The sequence below is a fragment of the Vanellus vanellus genome (genome assembly GCF_965231255.1).
Source record: "Vanellus vanellus genome assembly, chromosome: 25".
NCBI lineage: Eukaryota > Metazoa > Chordata > Aves > Charadriiformes > Charadriidae > Vanellus > Vanellus vanellus.
Genome location: NC_138930.1, coordinates 4,200,814 through 4,227,089, shown reverse-complemented (window position 1 = coordinate 4,227,089; position 26,276 = coordinate 4,200,814). Strand labels below are relative to the sequence as shown.

The 26,276-nt window shown below is 46.9% G+C and overlaps 2 protein-coding genes across 2 annotated transcripts in view; one reads left to right on the top strand and one right to left on the bottom strand.

Annotated features, from left to right (window-relative positions):
• LOC309681428 (acidic leucine-rich nuclear phosphoprotein 32 family member B) overlaps positions 1–26,276 on the bottom strand; it is a 239,592-nt gene that overhangs the window by 134,628 nt on the left and 78,688 nt on the right. The window lies entirely within an intron of this gene.
• RFX2 (regulatory factor X2) overlaps positions 1–26,276 on the top strand; it is a 63,126-nt gene that overhangs the window by 20,351 nt on the left and 16,499 nt on the right. The window contains exons 2-6 of the mRNA XM_082495543.1: positions 11,328–11,440; positions 14,144–14,233; positions 15,228–15,307; positions 16,006–16,270; positions 20,570–20,644. Coding sequence (XP_082351669.1) covers positions 11,336–11,440; positions 14,144–14,233; positions 15,228–15,307; positions 16,006–16,270; positions 20,570–20,644 — 615 coding nt within the window. The 5' untranslated portion in view covers positions 11,328–11,335. The remainder of the gene's footprint in view (positions 1–11,327; positions 11,441–14,143; positions 14,234–15,227; positions 15,308–16,005; positions 16,271–20,569; positions 20,645–26,276) is intronic.

Below are 26,276 nucleotides of genomic sequence, written 5' to 3'. Positions count from 1 at the left end.
TCGTGTTGATAGACTGATCCTGATCCGTCAGCACAGCTCTGGGGGCTGAGCTTTTAAAACCTCAGCTTTGCCTTGCCCACTCATTGAATGGAGGAAAAAAACCCTTGTTTTCTAGGTGTTATCTGACCCCCCCCCCCCCCTCTGGCCAGACTACAGATGGAAAGTTCAGTGGGCTGAGATGTCTGTCGGAAAGCCACCCACTCATGTCTCCTGGCCAAAAATACTGCCCGCAGGAATTTGTTGCCTGGATAAAAGATATAACTCGGTTAATTCTAGTTCGGTAACAGTCAATTCTCTTTCTTTGGGAGAGTGCAAGAGCAATGTACAGTTGTTGCAACCTTTATCTTATCCCATTCATCTAGAATATGGTTTGTCTTAATACTGTCTTCACCAAAAATACAGCGGTGCCTTTCTCCAAGTGCAAAATATTCAAGCGCATATTCCCAAACTGCTTTTCTAGGGGATCTAAAGCAGCCTCTCATTTCTTTGCCTTTCCAGGAAGAATTGCATGTCTCTAGATAGTTTGTGTCTTCCGTTTGGGGTGGTGTTTAATCCTGGAGTCTGCAGTACCAGCCACCAATGGCTGTATGAACCTTAACTTTCCACAGGAAAAAAACCTGGCTTATTCCCCCTCTTCACTGGTAGCGGTGCACTGATCTGGAAAGCAATTGCCTCTGTGCCATTGCATGCCGAAACAGGCGATGAATACTGTGATGGAACAGTTGAATAACAACTGGGAGTTTAGTTTTGGGACCACCCCCCCCCCCCATGCCAGCCCGTGGCTCTGATGAGCGCGCTTGCAAATGCACTTAGGCAACACAGATTGGGAGCTCGGGGCAGTTTTACTGCACATGTAGAAGCAGAATCATCAACCAGCCAATCTGAAACTCTTACGAGAAAAATTTGCATGTCCCCATGATGTTATGTTTTGGTGTGGCACCATCACGTGCAGGGTGAGTGCATGAGCAGAGCCCAGACCTCTGTGGTGGTTCCTCCCAGTAACACCAGTCCCTGGTCAGGGCAATTCTCCCCGGGAGCGTGCTGCTTTAGCACAGCCTGGAAGAGCATCTCGTGTGCAGGCAGAAGGATGGTGGAGTCAGAGCTCATGTAGACCTTTGAGAGACAAAGAAACTTGCCCTTAGTGTCAGGACAAAGCAAACAAGCCCTCCTCCTCTTCCTCCTCCTCCTCCTCCTCCTCCTCCTCCTCCTCCTGGGCACTAGCTGCCTTTCAGAGGGAAAAGTGATGACTTAATGGTTCTCTCCTTGCTCCAACTCTCCTTTCTGGCTCCTCAACCTACCCAGTACAAATCCACAGCAACACTTACACTCGTCACCCCTGTGTTTATCCCCTCGTGCTGTGTGTCGGACCACCCCATGGTGGAATCTCTCCTGGAGATCTCTGGAGCACTGACTGACTGACTTACTGACCTTACTGCTGCTGTAAAATCTGAGATGAAGTCGTCTCTTCTCTGAACAGCCGCGGTTTATGTTTGCGGCTTGTTCTGCTTAACTTTGTTAAGTACCACAATGCTTGTGAATGGCGCTATATAAATAAATAACAATATATTGTGTTGGCAGGGGTTACTCCTGTATTTGCTGTTCACCGGATAGGCACGATGGAAACAGCTGCTGCCGCTGCCCCACATCTAAATGAAATACTGCAACAAATCTCCTACTTCACACTTAAATTGTCAAAAGGCTGGTTGGCCTTAAGACCACTGAAAGGATCGTCTAGTCTAAACGAGTGAAAAATGATGGCTAATGAATATACAGGTTTAAATTGAGCTGATCTCTTAGAATTAATTTAAAATAAGTGACATATTCCATAGCTTTCTGACATAGGATAAGCTCTAAAAGCAGGTCTTGCAAAACACAGTCGAGCACCAAGGTTTGCAGTTCCTTGTTCCAAAATGAGACCCAGTTCAGTCGGGGGAGGATTAGCTGTACTTTGGTACCTGGGATCAGGCTGGGAACATGCAGAAGCAGAGCTACAGTCTTCAGGGGCAAAATAACCAGATGTTCTGGTTTGGTTGACGATTGAAACTTTAAGATTTGTCCTAGAAAGGAACCTTTGAAATCCTTTTCTGCCAGATTTTTGCTTTACACACTGTATTTCCCCTGTTGAATCACGACCCTGGGAAACCCCTACAGCGCACCTATTTAAAAGATGGGAAAATTAATAATTTGAGCTCAGAACATGTGCTCGCTTTCACCAGGTAGCGCCGATGCGTGTGTCACAGTAGTTAATAGGAAAGAAACAAGGAGTTTCAAGCGCTTGTTGAGAGGGTTGTGCTAGGCTAAAAATCTGGAAGCTGTTGGATGTTTTAAGAGCGGACAGGCGGGACTCGAGCAGGTACCTCTGTGGGAGCCTGAGGGTGAAATGCAGCAGGGCGGTAAATAGGCTGCGTGCTGGCCTCAGTATTTCTGAGCACCAGAAAGGATCCTTCAGATCTGAAGGAATCCAGGCTTTTGACACCCGGGAGAGTGTTCGTCTTATTAACCCATAAAAAAAATGGGACAGGTATTTGTGCGGGGGGGGGTGGGTGGGGGAGGTTCACAACGTTCCTGTACCCGTGTTTGGGTCTGAGAGCCGTACACGTGGGATTTGTCCACAGGCTGCTGCCAGCAACATTAAACCATCGCGGCTTCTGCTATTCAGCCTCAGCTGGCTCTTAAGGAAACTCCAAATTATAGGGCCAGCACAGATGCATTCCTCGCTCTCTTCTGCCTCTCGGAAAGTTACTTTTAAAGAAACAGCAAAGATTAGTGCACTGCTGTTACACAACCGTTGTGTGTGTGCATGTATATCTATTACTTGACTTGATTCCATGAAATCTAATTAAAGACTAAGTGTATATTTGTATTTCGGTATATTATTAACTATTGCTAATAAAAGCCATTTCCAAATTTGTATTTTTCCATGAGGAGCAGGTTTCTGAAAGAAAAAAAAAAAAAATAAAAAGACCAGCTATACTGCCTGCTGCCCTTGAAACGCGTGTTTTGGGTTTATCTGTTTCCAGGTAACTAGAACTCTTAGACAAGCAGCGTTTGCTTCTGTTTTAAATTAATTTAACCTAATCAGTGGAAGGCTCTGGTGCCTTCTCTGTTTATAACGTTTTGAAGCAATGTAATAAGCAGCCTCTCCAGAATCAGCTTATTATCAAGTTCCTTGTCATGTTTGCTTCCCCCTTCCATCCCCTCCACTTACCACCGCTTATTAAAAGGCTAAAGGTTACGACACGCAGTTCAGGACACTCTTTAGATGAGCCGGCTCAAGTGCCAGCTCCTGTTAGTCTGGAAGAACTGGCTTTCATCGGCAGTGGGGATGAGGGCACGGTCACGCTCCTCGGAGTACAGAGATGACCCAGACCTTTCCCCCAGCCTCTGCTGGAAAGGGATGCTGGTTTCGGAGGGGCGGGTGGCAAAAGGCGAACGCCGCTCCAGCCCTCGGGATGCAAACGGTACAGGAGTGCTTGTTGCTGCTAGCGGGGATGCGGGGCAGTGTCCCGCAGCATCCCAGGCTCTGTGGGGTGGCTCGGTGTCGCGTGGCTGCAGGCGTTAGGGGCTGTCCCCGGCGTGGGATGAGGGGTTTTGATGCTGAGGCCAAGGTTTGGATGAGCCAAGACTCTGTCCAGTCCTAACCTGCCGCCGCGTTTCCTGGCTCCTTCTTCCAAGGCTTTTTGAACAGTTAAAACCACAGGAAATACTGTAGCTCTCCTAAGTCAGGCTAGCATCGTGATTGCCAGTTGTACAACATTTTGGACAAGGATTAAGCTCAGGCGCTAAGCAGCCAGACTTCCGAATGCTTCGAGCTGCGCCCGCTGCTAACAGCCGTGTTGGGAGCTTTGTTCTCCGAGCATCGCTTGTACGGTCTGAAGGAAAAGATAACTCCTAAACATGGATGCTGGTAAAGCAGGTTCACTTTGGCTCAGCCATCCGAAAGCAAAGAGTTTCTTTGGGTTCACAGATGGGTGAGATGGAATCACGGTTGGCTCTTGGTTTCGGCTCCGAGCCACGTGCGGGCCACCTGCAAGTGCCTGCTCGTGTGCTCCTCCGGCTTCTGAGTTTTATGGGCAATGGAAAAAAAAAATAATTAATATTTTCCTAATTGAAATGTCAGGGGAACGCCTGTTGTTTCTTGGAGATATCATGCTTTGGAGACGTGCACAGCGGGGATAAAGGATGCGTGTGGAGGCAGGGAGCAGGCTGGGCTCCATACAAGTCTTTGCCTTAGTTGTGCTCTAAGGTGGTGTAATTCACTCGATCGCATTTTCATTCACATCAAATAAAAAAGTTTCTTCTTCCAGAGGACAAAACACTTCCTTTCTATGCTCTGGTTAAAACACAACTAATGCCTTTTCAGGGCAAATTATTAAATAGAGACCAAGCCAAAAGGGCCGAATGAAATGGAAAATATTTAAGAAGGTTTTCTTTAGTAAAATAAATGTGGCATAGAGTGTGGTGGATGAAGTTGATGGATTGTGTGCATCTGCTAGAAAAGAAAGTCAAAATCTGCTATTCCCCGCATTCCTTTTATTATTTTCAGTCACTTTTGAGAGCGTTGACGATTCTCGGTAGCGAATCAATTAAATGTAAAAACCATAGTTCCTTTTTCTGTAGTCAGGGGAAAAAATACCATTTAGAGCCCGTATAGAACGTGATGGATAAATAGCATTTTTATTTCTTCTGAATTCAGTTATTGCTGTTCTGGTTTTCCTATTTATCTAAGCTCCAAGCCAACTAAACCTGAATAAAAGTTCCAGGAACCAAATAACTATTTTTAAATGTAAGCTTTCCTTTCAAAGTATGCAAAAAATGCACAAAACCAACCACTAAAAAAAAGCAGAAATCTGGGTTTGAATTTTGATCCTGCCAGGTCAATGTTGCGAATGAGAATTTTTTTTTTTTAAAATTATTATTATTTAATTAAACTACAAAGCTTCCCATTATTTTTGGTAAAATACCAGATATCAGGAGATATCTATAAAAAATTCATAGCTGTATCATGAACTTGTATATGGAAATGTGACCGTCTGTGATTCCCTGGTTATTTTACCCCCTGATCAGCCCAGGATCCGTTCAACAAAGAAACCTTGGAACACAGACTGTGCGCAGCTGAGCGCCCTGGCTGTTGGTATGCTGAATCTCATTAATGAAAAGGCAAGCGTAATTATAGCAGGTTCACCTGGAAAAAGAAACTGTTTCCGCCTTTATATCTTAATTTGGAATGAAAGCCATGAAGTACATCCTTCGGTCATCAAAAATCTGATTTATCATTGAACTCCTGTACTTCAAGGCAGTCGTTTTCCCTGGCAGGTTTTTATGCCCCACATTTAAATCCCCTTTGAGAAGAAGTTGTTAAGCCCATTTACAAATGGCAAATGGAGGGGCAGTGGACAGTAGAGGTAATAACAAAAGGTTTACTGGGAAACGTAAATATAAATAACTGTGAGAAACTTTGTCCCAGAGGTAGAACTATTGCCTGTTCTTAAAAACAACAACAAACAGCTCATTGAAGATTTTTCTTTCCCTCATTTATGTCCCAGTATTATAATCGATTTCAAACGTTCTGCCAGAAAAAAAAGGGTGTAATAAAGGAATTTTAAAAGTTTAAGTAAGATCAAAGGATGACCAAGTAAGCTTTGAGAAGCAAATTAAGTAAAATAGTTTATGATATCTTTCGTCTTCAAATGAGCAAGTGATTCACTGAAACTAACAATTTTAGTATTTTGGAATCAACACTAGTATGATTGTGGGATTATTGTGGGTCAAAAAAAGGCGTTCACTGGTTGCTGGTGTAGGGTAGCTAATATGTTTGACATTTTCACCTTCCAAAAATAAAGATATTGTCGTGGTTTAGGCCAAATTGGCTGCTGGGGAGGTGGGGCAGCCCAGATGGGACCGACAGATGCTCCCCCCTACCCCTCTTCAGAGAGAGAGGCAGAGGAAGGAGAGAGACTTACGAGCTTAGAAGGAACTAAACTAATTTAATGAAATATTAATAATAAAATAAAAGAAAATAATGAAAGATATACAAAACCGTATCAATCTCCCAGGATTACCATCAGAATACAAGACATATGTGTGAGCCAATGCTGTGCCTGTCCCATCCCTCATTTACGTAAAGCTGCTCTTAAAAAATAAAAGTTGGAGGGGGGGGGGGGGGGGGGGGAGTTACGTTCACTTCAAATGGTGACATTTTCTTCTAGTATAAAAACATCAGTTTGGCCGCAGTTACAACAGAAGCGACCCTGGGCCTGAGGAAGGCAGGGGCTTAAATCCTCTCTGCCGTGCAGCCCGGGAGCCGCCCGGGGTGGCTGCGGGTGCTGAGCCGTGTGCTTGCGTGTCCCGCGGAGCGGAGCGAGGACCAGAGCGCCAGAGAAAAATAAACCAAATATTTCCCTGGGGCAGATTCCCTGCTCTGGCTCTAATCAGCAGCAGTTATTAGATGTTCAAGGTCTCGGCGTTTAACTCCGAAACGTTTTTGTTTGAGTGTTGGGGAGCTGATAGTTTATATTAAAACATTCTGTGGAAAAATACTTGCAGTTCTTCCGCATCTCCTGGATGGCAGAGCTCGGCTGCAGCGCAGAGCAAGCGCCCAGGGGCACCCTTCTTACTCCTGGGGGCTCTCGCATCAGCCCTCCTGCTTTCCCAAACCATTTTTGGGAGCTTGGGAGCCGGTCCAGAAGATGCTGCTGCTTTCCCTTCTCGGCACTCGGAGGCGACGCGCAGGAGAAAGCGGTGTGTTACCTTTCTGCTCTCCCCTCCTCTTCTCCCCCCTCTCGCTGCTAACTTGAATGTGAAAAAACACTTTGAAATGCTCCTCTTATCTCTGTTTCCCCAGCATTTTGGAGCTGGTTGAGGCAGGAGAGATTAACAAAGGCGAGGCTATTTACATGAAGGCAACGTGGCTTCTGAATGAAACGGTGACAATTGGAGTTTTTATCGGCCCTCGAGGCTTGTAATATTACTACTTCTCTTTCTCGGACGCATCCAGACTTTGACAGCCCTCCGAGACCAGTGCTTGAAAAATACCTTACCTACGGGAGTACTGTGGCTTTTTTAGGAGTGGGAAAATTGAAATGCGGGGAAGGGGAAGCATCCTGGTCAAGGTCACAGAGCAAGCTGGTGGCAGAACCAGAAATAGCACCCAGAAGTTATTAGTTTTTTCTGTATTTCCTTTCCTGTCAAGCTGTTTGCTTGGATACCGAGATAGCTGTGTGTAAACAGAAGGTTTCCAGAGCGCAGCAGCCTCGTTATCTGCCTGATTCATTTGGTGATGATGCAATCTGGAATCCAGATTTCTGCGATGCTTTCCATGGTCGTGATGCTGCACGAGACATCACCGGCCGCCTTCAGCAACCAGAGTTTTAAACTTGTCTCTACCTGAAATACCAATATCTGAGTAAGGCACTTTCTCACCGCAGTTTTATTCCTTATACGTGGTCAGGTCCTGTCTGCTCATTCCCCTGGCAAAAATAATTGTCTTTTTGCTCTCCTTAACCTGGGCAGGAGCCCTGAGCTGAGAAAGTCACCTGTGGGTGCTGATCCTCTCTGTCACCCACCAACGGCTTTGTAGGCTACTAATTAGGTTCTCAGTTTGTGTAAAGTCCCCGGTACCGGGGGGCGGCCGAGCTGTCAGGCTTTCACCGGCTGTCAGAAGCCACGAGACACCTTTCAATAGCTTCTGTCGGTCACTTGAGCTATGAGAGAGCTACAGCCGCCTTCTTCCCCAGGCGGGAGCGGGAAGTGAGCTTGGCTGGGGTGAACCTCTCTTTCTTAGACGGGGTTTAAGAGGCAGGCAGCAAATTTTGGATCTTTGGGAAACAGGAGGGCTCACTTTCAAGCCACTAAGTCTCTGTTAGGAGAGGATGATCAAGAACAGTGTAAAACTTCCTCCGCTGTGGCAGGTGAAAAATGAGGTTGAAGGAGAGGGGTGAGTCCTTTCACGGGCTTTAGGGATGCGGCAGAACTGCCAAATTGCTGCACGAGCAGACGGCCGAGCTCCAGCAGCCGATGTTCATTAAGGAGCTCCAAGAGTGTTCCGTACTTTACATGCACAACTCCCAAGAAGAGGGAAGAGCAAGGCTTCGGATGCCGTATTTCCTCTTCTCCTTGAAAGCCAGTGCTTTATCCACCTGGAGCCTTGGCTCGGGTGCCGGCTCCCTTGGTAGCTCCGCTCCCAGGATGTCGGCAAAGCTTTGTAGCACCTTGCGGTGGTTTTTCAGAGCGTAGGAATTCTGTTTACGTTGTCAGCTTTTCATCAGCGCAAATTAACGTTAGCAGATGGCACACACTTATCTGTCTCTCCAATTCTCAGGAAGCGCAGGATGGCTTTAATGGGAAATGAATTATTCTTTATCCGGGATGTTTCACTGATAAACAAAATAATAAGTAGTCTTGTATGTGTGCCTCGGCGGTCCGGTACTTCTGTGGCTGTCTACCTTGTCTGGAAGTACCAGCTGCAGATTTCATCGGGGTCTTTGTGTCTGGCTTGGTTGTCATCATTAACGGAGCCTGCGTTTTGTAACAAATCTGAAAATAGCGTTGATGATTTATTTTGGCAGCAGACAATTCATCTTCCACCCTGCATGCCTCTCTCTGGTCTCTTTCGGTCACAGAGGGAAACCAGAAGACAAATTTATCAGCAGAGCTGAGTAGGTGGCAATTTTGAGATAGCATTGCTTCTGAGTCTTCTTTTCTCATTATAACTAGAGTTGAAAACTACACTTTCTGTAGACCTGAAATGCCGAGGTCTCACCCTGCCAGAACCATTCTCAAATAGGACATTAAAATATATTTGACCACTTAGCCAACTTTCTTCTGTAACCTCACCGTGCTCTATTTTCCCACTCGCAAACCCTTAGAAAGCTGTGAACTGGAGCCTGGGGCACGAATGATAGACAATGAAACGCCCTTGCAAAAGTTAGGAGAATATATATGCTAAAAGTGACCCCTCTCTTCTCCTTGAGCATCTTCACATGAGCTTTATAAACCTGCCTCCCTTGCGGTGCTGGCCAAATGTTTCCTTGCAAAAAAATTTGGGGCTGGAACAGGCAGGGGGCTATTTGGTTAATTTACTGCGAGAATTATTGTTTTCATGATCCCACAGTGCTATTGCAGACGGTATCATCACATGAAGATGTTTTGGCTAAAAACCAGTGATGGGGAGTAGCAGCGGCTGCCTTCGTCCGGGGGAGCTGCAGGGAATGGCCTTGGGCACGTCTGCTGCGGGCTTGAGGGACATGAAGGCTGATAAATAGGGACTAAATTTCTTTCCCTTGTTTCTGGGTCATTAAATTAATCTGGTAGCTGTCTTTGGAGCAGTGACTATGTGGGCTCTGTATCTTCTTTTTTTCCTGGATGCAAGAAAAATAATGTGAAAGACAATCACTTGCAAGCTGTGGGGTTTCGGGGAAGTCAGGAGAGTAATTGGTGTAATTTGCTAATGGGTAGTGTGGGAATATGGGGTCAGCACTGACTGGCAAAAAAATCTTAAAAACCTGTTTTGTGAAGAATTTAAATATTGGTTTTTTTTTTTTCAGTGGCTGAAGCAGAAAAAACGGGTAACTTTTGTAACTTGCATTTCTTTTTGCCACAAAGAGCTCTCAAATGAGCAGGGTCTGGTGTCCCTCGACTTCTCATTTTTCCTTTTGCCTCTTAACTTGCACAAGATTGAGGGGAAAAGTTTAAATATTGGATGGAGAAGGGAAATAGAACAGATTTCACGCTGTTATTTGGAGGCTAGGTTACACTCAGCAGCGAGGCTGAGAAAGGAGAAATGACACTGCTCAAAATCTGGATGTTTCTGAATCTTTTGGTTCTGAAGTGACAGCAGAAACCCTCCTAAAATAGTTTTTTAAACAGGAACTTTCACAAGAAACTGAGAAAAAAAGGCTCCCCCACCCCTCCATATTACATCAAAAACCCCAAAATGACATTATCTGCTCTGGGGAAGCACCATCGCAGCAACCCTCGGTGTCCCTCGGCCGGCTGTGCTGTAACGTGCCCTGTGCCCCACGGGGGATGGACACCGAGTGCCGGGACAGTGCTGTAGGGGAGCGAGGAGACCCGGGGGATGGAGAGCCTGTGCTGCAGAGCCCTGCTCTCGTGCCGCCTCTCCATCCCCAGGCCATTCCCGCATGGCCCTTGGGATGCTTCCCGAGGTGGCTGAGCGACGCTGGGTGAGTGCTGGGACAGGGGGACCCAGGTGACATGAAGGTGCTGAGGGCATCAGCCCCGTAGGGTGGCAGCGTGGGAGCAGGACGGGAGGGCAATGGCGTGTCTGTGTTTGGGGAGCTGGGTGACGCTGATGGGATTTTGGGGCAAGGGTTCTTTGTAGGGGTGGTTTGTGGGTTTTAAAATGATGATGAGTCGCTGTTCTTCTGCTGTTCATGGTTGATTATCGGTTGTGATTCTAAACCCAAATTGACCACCCCACTTGCCAAATGACAGCATTTGAGTTGGGGTTGGTCAGCCTGGAGAAGAGAAGGCTCCGGGGAGACCTTACTCTGTGGCCTTTCGGTACTTAAAGGGGGCTACAGGAAAGCTGGGGACAGACTTTAGCAGGGTCTGTTGCGATAGGACGAGGGGTGAGGGCTTCAAACTAAAAGAGGGAAGATTTAGACTAGATATCGGGAAGAAATTCTTGACTGTGAGGGTGGTGAAACCCCGGCCCAGGTTGCCCAGAGAGGCGGTGGCTGCCCCATCCCAGGAAGCATTCCAGGTCAGGTTGGACGGGGCTCTGAGCAACCTGAGCCAGTTGAAGATGTCCCAGCTCATGGCAGGGGGTTTGATTAGATGGCCTTGAAAGGTCCCTTCCCACCCAGCCCATTCTGTGGTTCTGTAAACCCAAATTGACCACCCCACTTTCCAAAGGAAAGCATTAGCTAAGCTCCAGGCATGTACTTAGATTTGATTAATATATTTTTTTTTCAGTGGTTAAAACATGATAAGGCAGAGGGGGAGAAAAAATGATTTTTAAAACATGCTCTTACTCTTCCAGATCTCAAGTTATCCTCACTATGACACAATAATTTTCCAACGCTACTTTTGGGTTATATTTAGAAGTGCATTTTCTGTTCCTTCCCTCTCCTTTCTGTGGAACAATTGTGCAACTTTCTTTTTTTCTTAATATAATACTGTATTAAAATTAGCTGCAAGACTAAAAAAGAGTTCTCCGTGTAGGAAGGTAGCTACCTTCCTTCCTAGCGCTTCCCCTGGATCTTCCACTGGGATTTTGTTCCTGTTCGACGCGGGTCCCTGGGGCGTTTGCGGCGGTGCGTAGCTGTGCTTTCCCTGCCTGACCTGCGCTCTGCTCTCCCCAGCAGTGAGCATGCAGAGTTCAGAGGGTGGATCAGACTCAGCAGCTCCTGTGGCACTTCACACTTCTGCATCAGCTCAAGCTCCGGTAGTGCAGCCAGTGCCAGCGTCTCAGCAGGTAACGTACGCACAACTGGGAAGGCCGTTTCCATGGCAAAGAGACTTGTTTTACTGGCGGATGTATTTTAATCTGGGGTTTTAATATAGGGGAGAGGATTGTTAATCAGCTTGTTGAGGTATTGGGAGAACCTGTTGCTGGAGTTTGTGTTGGTAAAAGCCATAGGTATTCAGTGTGTTAGCCCTACGGGTCCGCAAGCTTTAAAACATGGGATTTAGATTTTAACTTAGCTACCCAAGGGAGTCATGTCATGCCAGTTTGGTGTTTGCTTCAGTATAATGTCCTATTGTCATTATTTGGTGCTGGAGAAAATGAAACTGTCCTTGAAGGCGTCTCTGCAAGTACGGTCCCGAGCTCTGCAGAGAAGAGGTGGGGGAGTGCTAACGCAGGGAGAGGGTGGAGGAGCCACGTGCTGCTCTCTTCCTTTGGTGGGTGGATCCTGACATTTTAAATTGGGGAGGGGGAATTCATGATTCGTGATTCATATACGTGAATGTGATGTGCTTGAGAGGTCTCCTGATAGGAGAGAAATGATAACTTCAGCTGATGAATGAAAACTACCTAGTGCAAAATGGGAAGGGTTAAGTAAAACTGGTTCTTTTTTATGCCATTTGGGGAACTATCAAAAGAAGTTTCTGTCACAGGAAACTGAAGGGATAAGAGGATGGGTGGGTGTAACTCAGCTACACCCTTCTCTCCCATTCCCAAGTGAGCAGAAGTAGCTGCCATTGGATGCTGATGAAAAGGAACAACTGAAAATTGTGAATTAGTAGGAGCATTCGTTTCACCGGGAGACTTGGACATTTGCGTCGCGTGATTCGGTGTGTGGTCGGCCAGCTCGCTGTCATCTTGCAGCCTTCCCATCTTCGGTTGCTCTGAGTGACATTTCTTGTTCGTGTTGTCATGGGGTGGATAGCGCTGATCAATGGTGTCAAGTATCTTAGGGGTCATCAGTCATTAGTGTGAATTTGACTGTGACAACATGTTAAAGAGGTTTAGAAAACCCTTCGGCTTTGGATTATGAAATTACCCCTCCAGCCTTCGCTGGTGCTGTCGTCATGACACGGAGTATCGAGAGGAGCTCCATGGATTAAGGAAGACCCAGAGGATCGTGGAATATTGCTGAAGAGGAGGAGCGTCCAGAGCCTTCCGTCCTCACCAGCACAAAGAAAATCCTAGGAATGAACTACTGGCAGCATGACTGGTGTGAGGCTGAAGGCTTTGGTGTCGTTGATCGCTGGTCTGCCTTTCAGTGTGAGCAAAGGCGGTATGAACAGGATGGCCTCATCTTACAGGTTGGGGATGATTAATTTTTTTGGTTGGAAGGTAGTAGGAGCAACCGGACAGGCGGTGACAAATGACAGGAGTAGCTGAGCTGGGCAGCAGTGCCAAAGGAGATGTGGTGTTTGGTAAAAGCAATAACAGAGAACGGGTAAAAGTAGGAGAAAGGAACAGATCTTTCTGAGCCTTTGATGTAGGTGGCCAAGGCCTGACTTGAACAGGGGCTGGTAATGTTCCCGTTGTGCACTGGTTACAGCCTCTTTTGGAGAGAAAATGGACAAAGTGATGGCTGGAGTAAGTGTATTTGTTCTTATCTCAGCTGCAGGATCTCCTATGTATCCAGACTTACCAAAGGTCAGTCTGGGAACTGGTGTTGTAAGGCTGCCTAGAAAGAAATCTGGCCGATTATCATATTCCTATAATTCTGCTAGAATAGAATTTCTGGCTGGTTACAAAGCACATCTTGGGAGCGTGTCAGAGGGCTAAAAATCATAAATATATATGTATAAGGTAACCAGTAATTGGCAAGGTCTCTTCTAGATTCCCATGGGATTGTTTTGCAGTGTTTGTTCTGTTGGCCCAATCTGCTGGGTATTTGTAAAGCCTCAAGCCACAGAGGATGACTATCTCCTTGGAAGAGGTCCTCATCAGTTAAAAGGCCATACTGATCTTTGGCTTGAATGTTTGCTTTCTTACTCTTGTGCCGGTATCCCCGGCTCTGCTCCCACAGGCCTCGTTGAATCGTTTCTTTCCATCCACCACATCCCCACGCTTGTTTTGGGTGCTGAGCACTCTACGAGATACGTATCCATCCTCAAACTGAATGCCAAGCGTAACACAAAGAGCAGGGGACAGTGGAAATGACAGGGGAGAGGACAGAGTGACCACCGCAAGGCACCACAAAGCGTTTCTGTGCCCTCGGTGGCACTGAAGAGAGGTGCAGAACCGTCTGAGCTTTGGTGCCGGTAGAAACTGTAAGGGCTGTGGTGCTTCGGAGACTGCGATTTCTTGTTGCAGGAGGCAGAGCGTGCTTTGGTATCGCAGCCATAAGAGGAGAAACTTTGCAGCCACAGGAGGAAAATGTGAATGTGTGAGGAGTGGTTCTTGTTTAGCTGCGACTGAAGCTTATGTTGAGCTCCTCTCATCAGTCATCTGCTTGTTGTTATTTCCTTGTGTGGAGACTTAAAAGATGATCTGTGTCAGAAAATGTGCATCCAGCTTTTCCCAGGTTCAGGGTACTGAGTTCAGGCTGGTGTCCGGTGCGGGTGACATTGGAAGGATGAGGACCGCAGGGACGCTAAGTGGGGTACTGCTGCCTCTGGAGTAGGAGGCAAGCTCTCCAGGAAAGTTTGAAAGAGAATGCCTAACCGCTGGTGTCACAGACTGAAAGTAAGTGGTTGTCGCTGTATCTTCTTCTTTCAGAGGGTTTTGGTCCAAGCAGCAGGCTCCGCTCCCAAAGGAGCGCAGATGCAGCAGATCTCTGTTCCCAGAGTTCAGCAGGTTCCACAACAGGTAATATCTCTGGGGGGAGACACCACGTGGGGACCCCCCGTGTCAACAGGACCCCGTTTCCCACATGACATTTGAAACTGTGCCAGATATCTGCTTAGAAACATCTTAATTAAAGAGTTGTGTGCAATTGGAGAACTGGAGATCAGCGAGAGCAGCTTTCTCCATCTCTCCCTTTCTGAGACTGATGGCAAAAGAAACTCAAGATATTTAAAGTTTTGAAAGAACCTTTGCTGTAGCAGTTGTCTTTCATACACTTGAAGATTTGATGGATGCTTTTAATTGCAGTTTCAAAGCAGCCCTCCTCTGTAAAGATTTTTTTAGAGACAAAGTGTTTGGGATTGTTTATAATTACACAAATAAATGTACTGACTGCATGTGGCTTCAGAGAAAGGTTAGGTGACAGAGAGCCATGCAAGTGTTTTTATTTAGCTGAACTTTGCCTTTTGCAGTCCTTGTTTCCTAAGAAACCAGGCATATGTGGTGCTGCTTCATGGGGACAGCGAGTCTGACTCTCTTGACTTTTTCCTCTAGCAATTTTTTATTTGGTTGCTCAGTTTCAGGAAAAAAAAAAAAAAATTGTCAGAGGGCAACTACATCCCTCCCAGACCAATGAGAAAGGGGGCTGGGGTGCAGATGGACACCGCCAACCTCCTCTCTGAAGGAAAGGCTGCAGCATGAGCTCACCCTTATTGTCAGCGGAGAACCAGCCCTGTGACACGTGTGCAGAGGAAACCCAGCTCCATTGTTTCCACTGCTCATGGGGCAGCTACTTATTTATTTATTTCAATATGACCTTTTAAAATAAATACGTCCTTTGGGATTCCTAAGCATGTGGGGGGTTTGTTTGTTTGTTTGTTTTTTTCTTTTTCTTTTAAAAAGAAAGCCTAAATGTCAAGGTAAGGGTGAAAGTTGTTTAAGGATGGAATATGCAATTTCTCCTGCCGTTCCTGGGCAATAACATACCCGTAACTCGAGTTTGTGATGCTTGTTTCAGGTGCAATCCGTGCAGCACGTATATCCATCCCAGGTCCAGTATGTGGAAGGAGGAGAAGCTGTTTATACCAATGGAACCATGTAAGAGTCTCTTGTTGGCTGTAGCAGAGCCCCGTTCCCCTCCCAGCTGGGCTGAGCCCTTCGGTCCTCCCAGGCTCCTTCCGCCCCGGCGCTGCTGCGGCTGCTGCCCGCCGTTAAAAGGAGGAAGAGGAGGAACAACCATTTCACATGCTGCGTTGTGTGCCTGGGGGTAGTTTCAGCCAGACTCCAGCCTTGGAGGAGGTGGTGTCCTCATGGAGGGACTGTTCTCCAGGGAATCCTGCTACATAGAAGGGTGCCGTGTGTTCCTCTGCCCAGCCTGTTATGGGGTGAGGTGGGGCGGCTTTAGGAACCAGAGCATGACTGCTAGAGGAAAAAGGGGGTTTTGTAAGGTTTCCTCTTCCTCCTGCCTGCTGTGCCCCCTGCTTTGAGCATCCCCTGCTGCCCTCCAGGGTGCTCTCAGCCTTCTGCACCGAGGTTGCCTGCAGTGGCTGCAGGGCGACTCCTGGGCTCTGCTCTGGCCGTGGCTGTGGGCCTTTGCTCCAGGGCCGCCACAGGACTGATTAACATTGTCAGGAGTGACTTTTACAGCGCAGGGTTCAATTTCAATGGAGCAAATCCCACCAACAGTGGAGTCGAGGGTTTTTTTTAAAGGGTGATCCAGATTGTGGAAGCTATTGTCCATGAGATGAGCTCTGCAAGCTCCTCTCCACCTCCTGACACTATTGTTCCTTTGACAGACGAGCCACCTACTCCTACAACACCGAAGCTCAGATTTACGCCCCCAGCAGCGCAGCATCCTACTTCGAACCGCAGGGAGGTGGAGCTCAGGTGACTACAGCGGCATCCTCTCCTACAGCCATTCCCTCTCACAACATGGTGGGCATCACCATGGACATTGGGGGAAGTCCGATCCTCTCCGGCTCGGGAGCCTATCTCATTCATGGGGGGATGGAAAACACTAGACATTCTCTGTCACATACTTCACGCTCCTCTCCAGCAACGGTATGTAGCCCTGCAGATATCTCAGCTCAGGGGCCAGGAATTATTCCAAGGGAACTGAAAAGCCTTCAGAAAATAAAGCTTCCTATCGTTATCGCTGTGTATATGTCTGTATAACATGCCATGCAAATGCAGGGCAGAGAATAGACACTGGTGTACTACAGATATTTTTCGATGGGGGTTTGGATTGTCTCTCTTGCTGGTGGGCAGAGGCTTGTCAAACTCGCTGAAATTATGCAGCATGGAGATATGAGAAGATTCTCAGGGGTTTGGGGTTTTTTCCCCGAGCAAAATATTTTGGCTTTCCAATTCAAAAGAATCGTCTATATTTACATCTTCTAATAAGTACACCTGAACACAGGGCTTGGCTTACCCAAGAAATACCAAAGAAATATATATATATATATTTAATTATGAAAAGACCTGAAAAATCTATTATTGACACAGTGAGTGTATAATTAGCACATAAAGTATGTCAAGCTGATGATGCCAAATGCACAGTGATCGAAAAGTCTTTGTGTATAGTATATCTGCTACACCATTGTGTATTCTGTCCGTGCCATATGTTACAGAAAATGTATTTTAGGGATAATACTTATCAAGCAGAAATATTTTAAAGGTCTAATTGTTTTTAATCGTGTCCCTCCAAGGGTCACTCGAGGTGGCAGGTTGCTAGAAGCACAGCTGTACAGCTGTGTGGGACTCGGCGGGGTTACAACTCTTAACCCAAGCGAGCCGTTCTGCAACTAGAAGCTCCCGCGGCTTTTATCTGCGAATCTGCAGCCTTAGTAGCAGCTGCTGCCGGGAGTGGGTTGGAGCTCGTTTTCTGGGACACTGCTCACCTTCCTTTCCAGACTGACTTATGTGTGTTTATACGTTTGTATGTAAACATAATTACACGTGTAGGTGTAATTCAGTGTATGTGGCCAGATTTTAAAATGTGAACAGCACCACCCAGGGAGAAAAACAGGAGGCGTTTGCTACCGAGTACTCTTGAAAATCCGGCTGCTTAGGTTCTGCTTTCTTTTCCCATTGAGTTTTGGAATATAGACTTCATGTTTTTTGAATCTTCGTGCCTTGAAAGGTTGCCTTTGGTCCTGGAGTGAATGTGCTCTGCCTTACGGAGAAGTAGGGGAAAGTCTTTAGCTTTGGGTGGAAGAGAAGATGGCAGATGCACCTGGCTTAGCTGGGGTTCATTTCTTGGGTGAGAATTGTGTGTGTGTGTATTTCAACTGTTCGTAGTTAAAAACTAGCATTGGACCATCTTCTGATTTTTGCTCAAGCTTATTGTTTTGAAGAAAGTAGCTGCTGATCTTGTCACCTGTGTGGCACTGCATCTTGCAAAGCTGCACAGCGTTACTCTGGGGTTTGGGGTTTGGTTTGGTTGGTTGGTTTCGGTTGGGTTCTTTTTTTAATTTTCATGGTGTAAAAAGCCTGAGTAGAATATGTGTCAATAGAAACGTCCCATGAACAGATTTAGTTTGTACCTGTCTATCACATGAGATAAAGCTGTTCAGCAAAAAAAGGATTTAGGAAGTGACCTTTATGAAAATGCATCTGAAAATAAATTCACTGTGTTGCATGTAGGAATGAACTTTCTGAAGGGATTTTAACACAAACTGTCTGTGGCTCTTGTGGAAGGGCTCAAGAGGGTGGAATAGCGTATGGAAGACTGGATAGGGATGTGTCCATGTGTGGCTTTCAGTTCTTTCAGCACAGACCAGGGTTGGAGGGGGACAGAGCAAAGCCATGATAACTGCTTTGAATTTCACATAATAATGGGTGGACAGACAGTGGAAAGCTTAGAGAGAGCAATGACTAAATCAACTCAATGGGTAGGAACGTTATTTCTCGTTGCAATGTCTTGCTTAAACAGAGAATAGGAAACGCTGGTGTTAAAGAGGCCGGAGAGGCTGAAGTCCTGGCAAAATGTATTTAGGGCAGGATTAAGAGCTTTGAGGAGAGAAAGAAAAGTACTGCCCATGCAGAGGTAGCTAAGGAAGCCCATGTGGCTGTGGGGGTGTAGTGGGAGGGGATGGATGCCAAAGTGGCCAGCAAAGCGAGGGCTTGGCAGCGTGAGAGGCAGCGGCGAGGAATGGGGAGGCGGGAGGGCTGGGAGGGTGTTGGACGCCTGTGGCAGAGCCGGCACTGAGACCTCGAAAGCAAAGAGAGTCTCTCCAGAGGAGACTGGGAATGAGGTAGCGCGTCAGAATTGGCAATGGTGTAAGAGCTGCCTCAGGAGGTTGAGGGATGTTTGGTATAGACTATGTACACTAAAATAAAATCTTCCAAGTATTTGCAGAAACCAGTCTTCCATATCTGCTGGAATAATGATGTTCTGCTCCATCGAATGGGCTGACACAGCACATGAATCAGTCCCATTCAATGCCTGTGCCAATAGAGCACTATTAATCTTCATGTAAATTAGGTTATACCAAGAGAGGAAGTCCTTGATACCTCCCATAAGTGGGTCCCCAGAGCTCGCTCACCTTTGTGCGGGGCTGTTTAAAAGCTTTTAGTCTTTCCCCTGTAATATTTCTTTCTGCAGATGCAAGGTGTCCGTTTGTATGGGGCGCTTACCAGAAGGACAGGCCGCGTTTCTGCGCTTGTGTAAGAGGTGTTGCTCAACTTGCACCGCGCTGCTCCTCGCACAGCGGAAGGAAACGGTGTCTCCCTCTAACACTGACTCATATCCTGAAGGCTGCATCAGCAGTCAGCCTTGGGTTCCTCATGATACATCATGGTGTGCTGGACAGTTTTCTCAAAAAACACTGACGCATAGTTTAGACTGACCCTTTCTTGAATTCACTGAGAACTTCTTGAGAAGTGCCACAGCGATGGCACTTTTGGATAGAAACCAAGGGCCATGTGCTGGAGGTGCTTGGACAGAGGTGGGTCTGGCACGCACTGTGTCTCCGGTTGTTGGATGTTACTTCAGAACTCAGATCTGATTTGTGCGGTTCTCTCACCTTCCTGACAGAGCTGGGGTTTAGTAAATGGCTGCGTTTCTCTCTACCTTTATCTTCACTGTGCTCTGAGTCAACGCGGACTGGAGTACGGGGGCTAACGAGTACGCTAAGGGGGCCGTGGACAGACCCTTGTGCAGACGCGATGCTTTGTGCACGTGCCTACAGATGAGTGCACGACCGTGCCTGTTCAAGGCGGACAGATGCTGGAGAGAGCTGCTGACTGCAAGGTGGAGTGGCTGATGCGTTCCGCCTTGCGCCGCCTGCGCCACCAGGTCACAGATAACACCTCTTTGAGCACACCTGCTGGAGAGAAACAGCAGGTTCTGCTCCTGCCAGTGTCTTAATGTGGGGTGGGTTTTTTTGGGGTTTGGGCTATTTTTTATTTTTTTTTCCTTCCTCGCTTGCAAAAAGCTTGCGCTCAGGAGCACTAGGGCTCTGGGTGCAGCAGCTGTCCGTTAAGTATTTTGCCAGAGATGGCCAAGGCAGCCCCAGCAGCAGAAAGCAGAAGACAAGAAGGGCGCAGGAGAGGGTCCGGGCGCAGGGCAGGAGCCGTAGCGGGGCTGAGCGTAGGAGAGAAGCCAGCCAGAGGAAAGCAAAGGGGGCTCTTCAGGGTCCTGAGTGCCTCGCCATGACTCCACTAGAGGCTTTGAGATCGAGGGAAATTAGCACAAGTGGCACCAAGATGTGGCAGCCTGTCTTCGGGGCAAGAAGCTCAGTTTGTTGAAACCTGTCTTCTTCCTTCAGAGTCCCTTTGCAGTTCTCTTCAGTAGCAAAGAGCTCTTCTCCGTTCCAGCTTAGGCATTCTGTGTGTCAGCCCTCCTTGTGCCTCTGTTTTATTTAGTTGCCATTAGTTTTTGGTGAAAATTTTAATAAATAATAATAACCGAAGTCATCCCTTCCAGTTTTCCTTGAAAGGTCTGGGTAAAATGCACCTTCGCTGTGGCAGATCTCCTCTGACCCGCTGCAGCGTGGCTGTCCGGTGGTGGTTTGGTCTGGGCGTGAAGGGGAAAGGAGAAGGATAAACTGCTTCTCATTTATGTATAAGCAGTGCACGTAGTGGAAGATCAAAAGCCCCCTGGTCTCACCCTAATAGGGATTCTTGCTGTGGTGGTAGTTTGCATGTCATACAATAACGTCTCTGCAGCTTCATCCCATAAGGACTGTGCCTCATCTGTTTGCCTCTTTTTCACAAGCTTGATATAAAGCATTAATCATTCAAATATTAATAAAAAATTCAAATAATAAATAATCCTGGCTGTTGCTAACTGTCTGATTTCCTTTCTTTTTCTTTTTTTCCTTTTTTTTTTTTTTTCCCTGTGCACATTTTCTTTAGCTTGAAATGGCGATTGAAAACCTACAAAAAAGTGAAGGGATTACATCACACAAAAGCAGTTTGCTCAACAGCCATGTAAGTTACAATCGGAATTTACACCCTCTTTCCCGCTTTGGTAGGAGCATTATTTGTAGCCCTTTGGTGTATTCAACAGCACAAGCCGCTGAAAGCAGCCTGCGATTCAGCTGTGCTGCCCAAAGCAGCCCAGTCCCAAGAAACAGGAATCTGCAAAAAGTGCCATGATGTTAATGTTTGTTTATGAGATGCTCTGGATTCTGTTAACTGCCTCCACCCTGTGTTTATTTATTTCATCTGCCTTGCAATGGAAATTGCTGGCAATTAGATAAACACATTTGAGGAAGTTCTTTCCTTTCACTGGAATTGAAAGATGGCTGGAAAATAACTTGTGATTCTACAGCAGTAACTTGGAGTGAATCATGACAGATATCCCTTAGATAGTGTGTACCAAAAGCCAGCTCCTCTGAATGCCTTTATTGCCTCTCCCTGTGCCACAGGACGACCATTGCTGTTACAGTGCTACGCTAAATCCGTTTGCTAGACCTCTCTCTTCTCACTATGCCAACAAATTCCCTGCTTTGTGTGAAGTTCCCAGTATTCTACCGAGCTTTCTGCGTCATGGTTTATGGCTCCCGTGCAGTAACGCTGAACGGTGAGCACCTGCTTGTGTGAGATTTGGACTAATTCAAGTCCTGATTTGGTCTAATTCAAGTCCTGTTGAAGTCATTGGATTTGCCTTGACTTCGTTGTGGTTTGGATTAGGCGGAAGCATGTTCTGAAATCACAATGCACAAAGTGGTACTTCTTTATTCTAACAGATTTCCTTTTGCTTTGTATTTGGGGGCAGATCTGTTGTCACTCTTAGGTCCTGCAGAAAAAAATCTTTGCCCTCTTCACCCTAGAGAAATAGCCTGGGAAAATGAAAGGAACATTAAACCTAATGGTCTGATTCTCTTAAGCTGGTGTTGAACTCCAAGCCAGGGCTCGTGGATGAACTTCATCCTTATTTCAGCTTCTAGAAACTGAAGGTTCCTTGCTGTACTTAGGGAAACACAAACCTGCAGAATCAGGCTGGCGGTTGCTGTTGTGAGCATCTGTCTCTGTGCGTCCTTCCTGTGCCGGGCTGTGCCCCGAGCGCCGCGCAGGTTTGTCTCAGGGTCATGTTGCTCTGTGGCATTTTTCTTGTTTGTCCCAACGCAGAGAGGGACAGAGCGGAGCGGGACAGGGTGAGTCGTGGTGTGGTATTGAAGGAGGTTTGAAAAAAAGCAGGGAAAGGGCAGAGGAAAGAAAGTGAAGGTAGAAATGAGATTTTGTCTGACCACAGGCTGTGCAGGATATTGGGGCCCCATCCAGCCTCTGATCAGATCTTGTCTTGCAGGGTAGAAGTAAAGAACATGATGTCTCTGTTCTCAGGCCATGGTTCATAGTTTGGCATAAGGCTTAAGTTCTCTTACAAATTCTAAAGCAAATAAGCTGCTTCCTGAGCACATGTGTACACATCAGCTCTCCGCTGAGGATGTCGGTCCAGACACAAGCAGAGTGCTGCCCTGGGCAGCTCCAGGGCTGGGGTGGGTAATTCCCTCTGCCAAGGGGCAGAGCCTGAGCCAAGGACCTGCACCTGCACCTCCAGTGTCTTTGCTCTGCCTTCCCGGAGCATGGAGGGATGTCTGCAGACACGTGGGAATAACGAGGAGGCGATGGTACGAGCAGTGCCCATAGGAAACGCAGCATGTACCAGAACTGGATCAGGCAATCTCTTTTCAGAGCTGGAGGAGGGTTGGTGCCGTTGGCTGGAGCAGCTGCCTGGGGAGGTTCTCGGGACTCGACTGAATTCCCCGTTCTACCGGACTGAGGGACCTGACCTCCCTTGGAAGTGAGCCCTGATTGAGTAGGAGGCTGGACTGGAATCAGAGAATCATCATCAAATGGTTTAGGTGGGAAGGGACCTTTCAAGGCCATCTAGTCCAACCCCCTGCCCCCCATGAGCAGGGACATCTTCATCTCACTCAGGTTGCTCAGAGCCCCATCCAACCTGACCTGGAGTGGGGAATCCATCACCTGGAGACTGGAGACTGCTGGAGGTTGCTCCCAACCGCAACCTGTGGGACAGCCCAATAAGCGTGCAACGTTGAACCTCCCAGCACGTGTTCCCTGGCACGTGCCATGGTACAAAGGTTTCTGCTATCCGGAATGTTGCAGCTCCCACCTCTTTTCATTAAAAAAAAAAAACAAAGAACCAAACAGAGGATTCCCTCTCCCAAATGCTTGTGCGACCGACACACGGCATTGTCAGGCTTGCACGTGAGAACCAGAAAGTGAAGCAGCAGGTGACTGTGATTTGTCAAGGCTGGAAGCAAAATACGAGCTTGACAAAAGCTAGTGGCGGAGGAAGTTGTTAGATAATGCTAATTGCACTCTTAGTTGGTGTCTTAATTGCTTTTAGGTCTTACAGTTGCAGCGTTTTTCATTAAGTGTGCTGTCCCTTGTTTCGATCTTCACATTTTGCAAATCTGCTAATTCTTGGGATAATGGTTTATTTTGTTGCCGTCAGCAGATGTTTCATGCCAGGAGTCTTTGGTTTGTTGGTTTTGTCTTTTTTTTTTAAAAAAAAAAGGAAAACTAAAGGTACCTCAGTCAAGAGGGAATATGCTGTTTAAGCATAGTCAATGCATAAGCATAAACATAATGCTGTTTAAGCAAAGTCAATGTGAAACGGAGCCACACTTGATAATTTAGCCTCAAAAACTCTCTGAGAGGTTATTTAAGTGCACTTGAAATATCAAATTTAGGAGCCCAAGCTGATGTTAATACCCCAGCGACACACGATGTTTCTGATGAAATTATGTCGATCTATTACTGTTACTGAAAAAGCTCTGCGCACAAATGTGCTCCGGAGTGGCTGGGTCAGAGGATTACTTCTTTGCCAATTACGAGCTTGCAGATGATGCAAAGAAATTTGAGAAAAGTGACTGCAATTTTTATATCTGAGTGCCTAAAGCTGAGGCGCGTGAGGAAGAAGGTGGATGCTATACCCCACCTGAGTCCCTGCAGCTCCTGGATCGCCATAGCACTCGTAAGAGTAAGGGGAAACAACCAAAAAAAAACCCCAAAATAACTCCCCTCAAAAAACATTGGACTTCTTCTTTGTGGGTGAATGGCGCTTAGGCAGGTGCTGATGGAGTTTTTTGCCTGAGAAAAGATCATACCCCCAGATGGCGTTTAGGTGGAAACACCTAGAATGTGACTGAACAGAGAAACAGCAAAACTTTTAATAATTTTAAGAGTTGTTATTATTAGGGAATAATTATTATTAGGGAATAATTCTCCCTCGGCCGGGAGGAATGTAGTGACCTGCGGGAGGATAAATCTCCTGCTCAGTGGAGAAAGGCAGGCTACAGAGAATTTTATTATTATTTTTTTTAATCAAAAGAAACAGTCAATAGAAATTAGGTTAAAGTCGGAATGAGATGGAAATGTTCCCCTGTAGTGCCTATAACAAACCACACGGCGTACGGCTGTATGGTGGTTTCGTTGGAACCTGATCGTAGTATAAACAGAAATGAAACTGTAAAATATCTCGTGTCGTTGTCACAACCGAGCAAAATTCAAAAAGTAAACAGAATAAGGGATACAAATGGAAAGAATCTCTACGGGTCTCATTGTAAGTGCCCGGTCTGTTGTTACTCATGCAGGAAGAACAAAAATAATGTTTTGAATATTATTTCTATTCTGACAGATTTCCTTTTTGAGCTCTTTCGTGTGTTTCGTAATAAATTTCTCATTCAATAGTGGGAGTTCATATTGTGAAACTCTGTAATGTTTAAAGGAATATAAAAAGGCACTTGCAGAATAAGAAAGCTGGAAACTGAAGGGAATATTCTAGAAATACCCGGGATTAGACTAAAAATGTCCAGAATCAAATTTAACTAAGAGAGTTTTACCTATATCTGAATTTTCCATAGTAACGTGCAACGTTTTGGTTTTTTTTAAGGTCTTGAATTAGAACAGGTTTAGAAAATAAATAACTGATTCACATTCAGTATCTTCCATCGGATAAATAAAATAAAAGGTTAAAAGAAAAAAAGAAAAAAGATCCTTCTTAATCGTTAATCTTTTAAATAGAGGGGATGGGCCAAATTTAGCACAGATGTGGACTGCTTAAAAACTGAGCTCCCGCTGAGCTTGTATGTCAAACCCACCGGGGTCCGCTTTTGTTAGAGCTAGCTTAACGGGTGGGGGAGGCTCGGGGCTACGGCACGGCGTTTCGGGGCTTCCCAGGGATGTCACTTCTGCAGACGAGAGCGCGAAGGGAAGCGGATCATTAAGGGATAGAGTGTACCGTCAGCAAGTTTGCTGGTGACACAAAACTGGGAGGGGTGGCTGACACACCAGAAGGCTGTGCCGCCTTACAGCATGACCTGGCCAGGCTGGAGAGTTGGGCAGAGAGGAACCTCATGAAATTCGACAAGGGCAAGTGTAGGGTAGAGCAGCTGGGGAGGAATAACCCCATGCACCAGTACAGGTTGGGGGCTGACCTCCTGGAGGGCAGCTCTGTGGAAAGGGACCTGGGAGTCCTGGTGGACAACAGCATGGCCATGAGGCAGCAATGTGCCCTGGTGGCCAAGAAGGCCAATGGCATCCCGGGGGGCATCAAGAAGAGCGTGGCCAGCAGGTGGAGGAAGGTCATCCTCCCCCTCTGCTCTGCCCTGGGGAGGCCACATCTGGAGCACTGTGTCCAGTTCAGGGCTCCCCAGTTCATGAAGGACAGGGAACTGCTGGAGAGGGTCCAGCAAAGGGTACAAAGATGATGAGGGGACTGGAGCATCTTTCTGATGAGGAAAGGCTGAGGGACTCGGGGCTTTTCAGTCTGGAGAAGAGAAGCCTGAGGGGGGATCTTATCAATGCTTATCAATCCTTCAAGGGATGGTGCCGGGGGGTTGGGAACAGTCCTCTTTCAGCGGTGCCCAGTGACAGGACAAGAGGGAACGGGCACAAACTTGACCATAGGAAGTTCCATCTCAACCTGAGGAGGGACTTCTCTCCTGTGGGGGCGGCAGAGCACTGGCACAGCTGCCCAGAGAGGGGGGGGAGTCTCCCACTCTGGAGCCATTCCAAACCCGCCTGGATGTGTTCTGTGCCACTGCTGGAGGTGCCCCTGCTCTGGTGGGTGGTGGCACTGGGGGAGCTCCAGAAGGCCCTTCCAACCCCCACCAGTCTGGGATTAGCAAACGCCACCTCTTAGGACCACAGGGTTTGGAGGGCAGAAAGATCTTCATTGTGGAAAAATACTTCACACAGTGTCATAGGTGATGTGTCACTGTAGGAAGGCGGGAAGGTGCCGAGCGGCTCCGTGAAAAGCAGGACAGTGGGGAAGATGGCCAAGAGGTTTTTCTTCTTCCAGCTGTGGCAGCGCACGGTCTGCTCCAAAGGCCACCAAAACTGATGGATCCAGTCATTTGAACTTGTGGTTGCTTCGGGTCAAAGCCAACTAATGACTGAAATGGTTTTAACTGTACAGCTTTGGGTTCAGCTCATTTTATGTAGCAGAAGTTTAAATTTGGATATGTGAATGACAACGGCGGAACGTACATTCATAGGTGCCGAAAAGCCTTTGTGTGAGAGCAGAGTTGGGTACGAAATGCTTAAACTGAAAATAACTCAATGGAGTGAGGTGTGGGAGATGTCATTG